Below are 9669 nucleotides of genomic sequence, written 5' to 3' on the forward strand. Positions count from 1 at the left end.
CTAATGTTTCTGGAATAATATTTAATTATGAAATAACTGTAATATGGCACAAAAACAAATTGCTTCCATTGTGGAATGACAAGTTCAAGAGTCACGTTTGGTGAAATTCTTTTATTTATTTATTATTTTTCCTGAGAGATGATGTCTTGAGAGCCTTCAAAGTAATTTCAACAGAAATCTAAGATTTTACAGTCTCTAAGTGCATATGTCTTCTTTTTTGTCCATTTGGCCACAATATTTACAATATTAAAAAACACAACACACTAGCATAAAAATCCCAGATGCACTAAATGGTTTCCATCAATTTTCTTAACCGCTTATCCAGATCCATGTTTTGGCCATCACTGGGTGAGAGATGGGGTACATTGTGGACAGGTCTCCCATCTATGTTGTGAGTGGCTTCACCTGAATTTATTTATAATACAACAAAATAAAATACTCTTTTTTTCTTTTTAAAATATTTTATTTTTTATTGTCTCCAAATGTTTTAAATATACACAGGTATCAGACAACAAGAGAAAAAAAATGGGAGAACTGATGGAAATAGCAGATCTATAAATAGCCCTACATGTTCTGATATAAGTCGGGCATTGATATTCGGACTGATTATTAAAACAACACAAGAAATTACAAACAGTTACAACAATCAGACAACTTTTAGGGTCTAAGGTTTTGCAGACTGCGAGAGTAAGGAGAACTGAAACGTCTCTGGCATTCAGAGCAATAAAGTATGAATAATATATTCCTTTGTTTCCCAATACAACCATTCATCAAATACAATGATAAAATAATTTATCAAAAATATTGTTTTTCATTAATTCTCTACTATCAATCGACTTAACCTAAATTTGGGCCAAAGTTACACAGGACAACGCTGAATATGGAAATGTAGAAAAATAGTGATGACATATACAACCCACTAAAAGGTAAAGAGTCCTCCGTATTTACATACAGATCATTAAATGTCCTGAAGCCTGGAAGCTTAAATACTTACAGTATTTTTCATCGCTTTGATTTACAGATTCATATTTTGGTTTAATTTCAAAGAGTCAAACTCTCCAAAAAAAAGAAAAAAAATTTATATTTGAACAATAGATTCCACAATGATGAATATGAGCATCATTACAGTACTTTATATTTAAGTAGCTCCAGTTAACACTTAAATGTGTTGAGCACAGGTGGATCTTAAAGGATAAAGCAGGTGATATCCCATCCATTTAATAATTCAACAAATCCCCCAAAAAGATCAAAACCAAAAGACACATTACTTTTAAACTCCTCCAGAGCATGGCTGCCAGCTCATAAACTTAAGCCAGTGGGTTTTGCAGTTTTTAGCAAGTAATTATTCATAAATAATTAATACTTGTGGTTTTGTCTGTATCAGCACGACTGCATACGTGAGCTGTTGTTCTCATGGTAATGAAACGTCACAGCTGAGGGGTGTAGTACAAACAAATTTCCCCATAGCCAGGCTTTCTTTGCCTCTGCTGGCTCAACAAAACCTAAAACCACAATTGGAGATAACAGATATGACAACAGTGGTTCTTATCGTTCTCTGTTAGGCGAGGTTTTCTGAGTGCTAACAAAGAGGGCATTTCACAGGTCACGTGACTCTTCTTCTTCTGCACAAAAGGTTCCCTATGTCTGTTGCCTAGTCGATCAGAGATGTTATCAGATGATAAATTGGTGATGCATGAAGATAACATAAATGACAAGAGATTAATGCTGCAGAAAATGATTAATCTTGGGATTTATCCCAGAGCCATAAAATAAACATTTTAATTCAAGTTAATTATTTTAGTGCTGAGTGAGCCCTCTGAAACTTTCAGCTGCTCGACACGGCACTTTAAACCATTAATATGACTTTGTAGTACACCCCTCTGGCTGGATACACACCGCACTGTCAATCGATTCATTACCGATTCTAGTCTTTTGATGGGATTTAACGATAATGGAAACACATAATACCATAGGACTTATCCTTTAAAACGCCCTTAATCATGCAGAAACAGAGCCTTCCCTTGTGTCAAAACAAGCAGCATGTTCACCATATCAACAGGACATGGCAGTTTGCACACAACAGTTAGGCAAGACTTAAGATCTTAAAGAGGAGAGGCACAAAGCACGCACAACTAAAACCCACAACACTGTAGACGATGTAACGATACGGCAGCTCCACTTTCATTTGCTGTCTCGCCCGTCTTACATCGTCCATGGGCAGCCCAAATAGTCGGCATAAGAAAGGAATAGTCACTGCTTTCATAATCATCCTCGTGACGAGGAGTACGGCGACTCCGATGAAGAAGCGTAGCATGGAGCGCAACACCAAGCTAACGCTGAGTGATGGCAATGTTAGAGGAAGCGATGACAGTGGAGGATCCAGCTGGAGGCCCAGCTGATAGTTCACGTGGGAAGCTAAAGCAGCTCCTGCCCCAGTGCCCAGAGCTTGAGCTGTATCGCCCCGAGAGGTGCTCCACGAATCCAGAGAGAAAGCCACAAGCCCGAAGCCCACATGTGATATGACAATCATAAGTGGAGCGTAGCTGCCCATCATGTAGTAGTTGTCAATCTTCCCCAGAATTGGTTGGAAGAAGGCGAGAATAAGGAGGGTGTACAGGAAGCCAGTGATTACCTCCTGAAACACAGGGACATAAATCATTGTAAAGCAGCAAGACAGTTTCGGTAGCATTTAAGGAAAGACAGAGTGCTGACAAAGCATATTTAGGGCTGATGATATATGTTTAATAACAATTAAACTTTTTTTTTTTTTTTTTAAAGTAACAGTAGTACACACATCCAATAAACAACCAAATAAAAAATGCTTTGCTGCTACCTGTCCTGTAGGAGGTGCTACAATTACACTTTCCTCCATGAAACATGTCCTTTAAGTTGCAGATTACTCCACAGTCATAAAAAAGTCCAGTTAGGATCAGGTGAGGTGCTGACAGATCAGCAGGTGTTACCATTGGAGGAAGCAGTATCTCCATAGAGCTGCTACCAGGTCACAGGTTTGCAGGTCACAGTATCTAATCTAATCTCAGCGCTTTAATTTGTTTATTGGCTCTGTTAACATCATGTTCCATGAATTATAAATGTCAACTTCATACTTATGTTATAAATCTGTTAATGGGCTTAGCATTGTGTTTTAGTGACAATGCAGAAATGCTAAAATACTGCATCTTCAAATTATATTTAAATAAATCCAGGAAAAAGTAATAACAATTATTACTAAACCCTTCTCAGGATTATTTCTTTTTCCAAATTCCCAAGGTTTCCCTAATTACAATAAATTTTACCTTTTCCCTAAAAAGCCAGCCTGAAAGACCATTAACCAAAGGCCAAGAGATGTTTTTTATCAGAGGTTTCCAAAACCCAGCAGTATGGTACGCAGATTAAAAAGAAAAAAAGAAAAAAGAAAAAAAAGCACTTACTTCCTCTAACTGCTACACGCAACAGGAAATGTATTAAGTAATCAGAAAAAAATGAATTTGATACTAACAATTGGAAAAATAATGTTTTGTTTTCAACTAAAAGTCATCTGACAGCTCCTCTCACTGCAACAGTTGGACCGAAAGTAATTTTAAGTATGCATGCAAGTGATATCTGAGATATGCACGCCACTCGCAGCAGGTATCGTGACAGTGGAAGTTCTCAGAAATACATTTTGCCTTACCAAAGTTTCATATTGAGGCTACACTAAGACTATAGTATAAGAAGGCAAATGCCTGCAGGCTATAATGGAAGTAAAAGATGCTTAATGAGGATCACCACTGAGAACATTTAATTTCAGGTTAAAAACTGCAGCTGCTTACCAGAACGGAGTGCATCCCCATGTAGACTCGGCTTACACAGACCAGGACACTCCAGCTGAGAGCCACACAGAAGCCCAAGAGGAAAGGATACTATAAGAGAAAACAGAGAATGCATTAAAAAAAAGCTGAGAAGATGTCTTAATTGGAACAAAGCCAAGCTACCCAGGATGTTCACCATCAGTGGAAATCACAGCTTTAAAAACTGCTGTGATCAGCAACCTAACGCATATTGTATTTGAAACTGATGCAAGGGTCACTGAAAACGTGTTGTGAAAACAACTCTGAGTCTCCATTAGTCTGCCCTTTGTCACAGTAGTGCATCAAAAGCTGAATGCTAACATCAGCATGCTCACAATTGCAGCAATGTTGAGACATCTGTTTACCATGATTAGCACCTTACTCAGCGTTTCCTGAGTAACATGACACGACTATCAGCTGAGAATGGCATCACTTGTGTAAACTAAATGTAAACTAAACTATTGGTAGAGTAAACTACGACCTGATTTTATCTGTGTGCGAAAATTCGAGTTAAGCTTGATCAATATTTATCGTGGGTGGACGTGAAAGAGTTACAGATTTCCTGGAAAAAGTTGTTGAGATATTTAATTCAGAACCACAAATGTCAGCTTCACCGTGGTGCAAGACGAAAAAAAAAATTAGCTGCTTCATCCTCTGAACCAATCAGTTGGACTGACTGAAAAACCAACAATCAATTCTAGCAAATATTGGCCTTGGAGATGGCTCTCAGCCTATCAGCAAATAAGAAGCCATTTACCAATGGCAGTGGCCAATGATTATCTCTTGTTCCATATTAGCTTTGGCTAAAGATTTAAAAATAGTGCAAAGAAAAGCTGGAAGTCTTTACACCAGCTGGGTTATTTTCATAAAACCTCTGGCACAAAACGGATAATAAATAACACCAAAAAACAAAAATTAAAACCAAATAGCCGCACTGGCTATCAGCCAAATTGTCATCTATATATTTAGATAACCCTCCCGCCATACTATGACAGCTTTTATGGCGTATATCTTATCTTTTGAAACCTTTTGTAACCTTCTTCTCTGAAATTTTTCACCTCTTCCTCTGAAGTCCTGACACTGCAGCAACTTAACACGGAAGAAGGTTCATGCAGTTCAGAGAGCTACATTCATTCAGTTCAAGGCCTGGTTGCAGGTGTACCATCAACACACACTTAATCAGGTACTGAGCGCTTCCTCCCTGGTGCTGACCTTCCTTTCTCTCTCTTTCCATTCTTTTTATCTCTCGGCACAAACCCCCCTTTTATATCCTCTCCCTCTCTGTTCCTTACTTTTGTCTCTGCCATTGCTCAAAGAAACGACACAGGCCAAATTCTTAGGCAGCTCCTGTTTTTGTCTCTGCTGTGTCCACAAAATAGAAATAACAGTTTAAGAAGAGACATAATGGACCCCTGTTATGTTTGCTTCGTGTACTTAGGCTTGTTTTACTGTACCACTGTGAAGGAAAACATAGTGAGGCAAATGAAAGACAGGTGTGAAAAAATGAGGTCTTTCAAATCAAAAAAAAGATTAGGTAAGCATTAACTGTAGTTTTATGATGAATTCACTACTCAAAGTTGCATTTAAGAGTTGTTGCCACCTCTATTTTGGGACAGAGTCCATTTCTTTTTTTGGTCATTTATTGATTAAAAGTTCTCATCACTCAATATAACCCATTCACAGCTTTAGACACATGTTTATCTGTATTCATTGATGCGTTTTAAGTTCAAACCATTTTAACTGACTATGCAGGCAGTGGATCCCTTTTGTTTGGAGCATGAAGGCTGGAAAAAAAAATGTTTTGTGTTCTTCGATCTGGTCGAACTGGACTTCCCCGCCCACTTTCCTAGAAAACCGACTCAATCACAGGATACCTTTGACACTTTCTCCTCCCAAAGCGCATTCATTGCTTCCTGCACTTGCTCTGATATTGTGATATTGTTCATTTAAATAAAAACAAAACACAGCTTGGTTCTTTCTCCTTATGTGAACCTCTGTAATCCAGCTGTCAGTCCACTTCTTTAATGTCTTGTTAGGGGCACAAATCAAAGCATAAGCTTGATATATTACAGCTTTTGTTACGATTTGATCTAAGCTGTGCTGTTCTTCATTAAAGACTGGTCACTGAAGACTAACTGGGATTTAAATGGCAGTCCTTCAGTCGGATTGGCCGGCTCTTTGACACCGAGGGGCCCTGCACAAAATAGTGTATGCTGGGCTTTCTGTTGGTTTGCGCTTTTCAATGTCAAGTTTACATGAAAAGAAAAAACTAAACAAAAAAGAAAACATTTGGACCCCATCTGGGAACTTGGCACCTCTGCCCACCTGTGCCGTGAATTATCAAAGTGTCCTCATATCCTGTGTTAAAGCTAGACCTTTGAAATCTAAGGCAACATGAAGAAGAAAAGCATTTACAATGGTGTTCAAAGAGCATGCCTTGACCTGGAATTCCACATTTACAAATCATTTCTGAAGACAGCATGTTTCACTGAGTAGCATAACAATTGGAAAAGCTTTGTATTGAGATCGCAGTAAAAGTAAAGCAAGCTAGTATTTGACAGATGCTGTCAAAATATTCCAAAATGAGCATCTGCAACCTTTAGAAATCATTTTTATGGCTGAAATATTACAAAATAAAAAGTTCACCAAATGTCACAAAAAGAACTGAAACTGCTAAAAGGCATGCTTACGCAGTATTTCTCTTGCATATCCCGCATATTTTATATTTGAGCAACCAAAAATAAAAATGTTGCCTTTGCAAAGTAGAATCATTAAGAGTGCAATTTACAACAAGGTTTCATAAGTGGCCTGTACTGGATTAAAATTCATTTTTGTTTATCAAATGTCCAAATAAAATAACAGGAAAATATATTAACTTTTTTTTTTTAAGTCAACACAGACTCATGTCCTTGAATATATGCAGATTAAACAAGCAGTCACCTGTGTGCAGTCATATCACAAAAGTCTATTCTAAGCCAAAAAGTTCTGCTATACAGCTGAAAGTAACATCTAGTGCACCTGCAAATGCAAACATCCTTTTGTACAGTCCTCCAAAATCCCAACTGCACAGTGATCAGTGTTGATGACCCTGTGCTTCAGAGTTCACCGGGAATGTGAGAAGTGTGAAAAAAGCATCAAAGAAAACAAAAATACAGTATAAAACATACAGGCAGTGGCTGCAGTGGACATTTTTTTAAATTGTTTTTAACATTTAGTTTCACTTCAGCTCTTTGTATGTTATAGCTTCAATCTTCTCCACGGCTGGCTAGTGGACTGACAACAACACAAACATGAGTAGCCCTAAGACCGGTTGCACCACATATTTTTTTACACTGCCCAATCTGACAAGAAACACTCTTCAGCAGAGAGACAGGCAGTCCAAAAAACTGCCAACTGACTATTTACAGGCTGCCATAGCTGAACAATAATTTCCCCCTTAACAGAATACAGACTTATGTGTTGGTCTTAAATGATAAATTCTGATAAGCTATAGAAATCTCTCTTACTATTTCAGTTTTCTGAAAGATGATTATAATTTTAAAGGATGATCCACTTTGCAGGACCAGCAGATGTATCAAATAGCACTTTGTAGTAAAAACATAAAGCAATACTGGGGATTCAAACTCCAGGGGTGTAACAGTGTGCATACAAAGCATATGCATCCTGTTCAGGCCTGTTCCTGTCCAGAGGAAAGCCATTGTGTGGATTGTGCCTTGAACACTCTGCTATGAAACTGGGACAAGTGGGATCTCTGTTTTTCCACAGACAGTCGGAGAGTACTGGAGTCTCTCTACAACTTTAACTACAGTAATCATAGTTTTATTTGGATTGATCATGCTGACCACCATGCACAATGAAACATTCAACTCCCTAATTGTCCATTCTGGGACAGAAAATACCCCCGCTGGAGACAAAGATCTTTGGGGTTGTGTCCACTGTCAAACTCTAACAAATCAAACAAAAAGTTTTTTGGTTTTTTTTTTTTTTTTTTTTAATTGCATATCTTATAATAGTAAAATATCAAACTGCTGCTACAGACAAACTGAGCCAGTGAAGCTCTGATCTAGTCGCCTAGAGGTCAGTGGGGAAAAACTTCTACTGGACACTGTAATTTAGTTGGTTTTTTTTTTCTTCTGGGGTCTGTCTAGCTATATATTTATTAGTCAAGCTTCTCGGATGAGAGGTGAAACGTCTTCAAGCAACTTAAAGAAGTCCAGACGCTTTTCTTTGCAAGCTCCTTTGACTACGATGACCTGGATGACTGAGAACCTTCACAGACATATATATTTATTACACTTTTTTAATCCGATTAAAGCACCTGGACTGTGTACATATGCTCACCTGCCACCGTCCGTAGGTCAGCATGAAGAGACAGAAAGGCAGGGCCGTGCCCGTCATGGCGTGCGTGGATGGCATGCTGTACTCGGAATTGTAGAAGACCTCCACCTTTACCACAGGAGGAGAGGCCGGTCGGGACCAGCGGATCATGTCCTTGGTGGACTGTCCCACGAACAGGTTCCAGGCCCAGACCACGATGAGTCTCCGGCTGACCAGGGCGTCGATGTTCCATAAGACGAAGGGGAAGAAGATGATGAAGAACATCTCGTTGCCCAGCTCAGTGCCAAACGTGAACAGGTAGAACAGAAACTTGTTGTGGATCAGGAACTCCTGACCGGTATCTCCGGTCAGTGAGTTCCTCCGGAGGGGTTTTGCTATGGTGGTTTCTGAGTCTGCTGCTGCTGATGAGCTATCGGGCCCGGTGGTGTCGTCTCCCAGCATCCCGTTAACTTGCGGCGTGGGACCATCTCCGGCTGCTCCATTTCCAACACCTGCATCTGAGCTCTTTGCACCTTGCTGGACCCGCTTCCTCAGCCCCGGACGGTCCGGCTCAGACACCCCGCTGTCCGGTGCTTTCGGTGCATCCGGAAATGTTCCTTCAACGCCGCAGAAATGTTGAAACCTTGCTACAAGTTCTGGGTCCTGTAGATAATTACATATCTGCACAAACGTCTTTACAAAGTTCGCCATATTTTAAAATAATTTATATCAGTTAGCAAACAGGAGTTAACTCTATTTAGTCATAAAAAGCGAAGTTCATTATCCAGGAAGCTAGACAGAAGTGCAGCTCGGCGACCGTTGCATTCCTCTCAAACAAAATACCACAAACCGAGCTAGCAGAGCGGCTAGGAACGCCTCTATCTGCTACCTGCAACCAAAGCACCGACCTTGAATGACAGCATGGAAACTCTGGCCCCGAGCATACAAAATCCGTGACAGTTAACCATTACTTCGCAGGGTATGTAACGCGAACTCATACAAACAACAACTAACTGCGTCAGGCCGTTATTCCTCGTTTTGCTAGGATTCTTCTTCGTCTGATTTAATGTTTTCAGGCCAATGCACATGTTCAGCTAGCACCCCCTGCTGAACATGTTGCACATTACACATGATCCACATGACTGCAAGACGATGATGATGTGAGGCATCCCGTCTGATGATGACTGATTAAAGAGATACATTAAGACACTTCCTCTGTAGTTTGGTTAGGTTAGATCACACTACTACATGTTGTTTTTTGCGTTCTTTGCATAGCACTAGCTTATATCAAATATTTATTGACACACACCTGTCAGAGATTCATTGTAGGTATGAATAGATTTGAATAGCTTAAGAAATTGATACACAAAAAAGAAACATTCATTTATTGAAACATGTGCAAATACTGTGTATGAGGCAAAAATAGAGTTCTAATGAGCTCTAAAATAATTTTTTGGTATGACCACATTTATTCATCAACACAGCCTGAACTCTTGCAAGTTTTAAGTTGTCTTCGGGAATA

The 9669-nt window shown here is 39.4% G+C and overlaps 1 protein-coding gene across 1 annotated transcript; it reads right to left on the reverse strand.

The window, feature by feature from the left end:
• Nucleotides 1-96: 96 nt before the first annotated feature.
• Nucleotides 97-9209, reverse strand: LOC146557774 (sphingosine-1-phosphate phosphatase 1-like). Its single transcript, XM_085247261.1, has 3 exons — nt 8172-9209; nt 3813-3902; nt 97-2635 (listed from the first exon to the last, which is right to left on the reverse strand). Exons 1-3 carry the CDS (start codon nt 8856-8858, stop codon nt 2084-2086), a joined length of 1329 nt encoding a protein of 442 aa, XP_085103387.1. The 5' UTR covers nt 8859-9209; the 3' UTR covers nt 97-2083.
• Nucleotides 9210-9669: the final 460 nt, after the last annotated feature.

The sequence above is a fragment of the Mchenga conophoros genome, linkage group LG15 (assembly GCF_057382185.1).
Source record: "Mchenga conophoros isolate Kocher_MC1m ecotype Shallow Benthic linkage group LG15, M_conophoros_male_GT1.1, whole genome shotgun sequence".
Lineage (NCBI taxonomy): Eukaryota > Metazoa > Chordata > Actinopteri > Cichliformes > Cichlidae > Mchenga > Mchenga conophoros.

Excerpts from the sequence above, each read along its gene's own strand:
- LOC146557774 (XM_085247261.1), bottom strand. The coding sequence starts at position 8,858 with ATGGCGAACTTTGTAAAGACGTTTGTGCAGATATGTAATTATCTACAG. Across the intron at positions 3,903-8,171 it reads TGACCTACGGACGGTGGCAG|TATCCTTTCCTCTTGGGCTT; the intron begins GTGAGCATATGT and ends TTTCTCTTATAG. Across the intron at positions 2,636-3,812 it reads TGGGGATGCACTCCGTTCTG|GAGGTAATCACTGGCTTCCT; the intron begins GTAAGCAGCTGC and ends CCTGTGTTTCAG.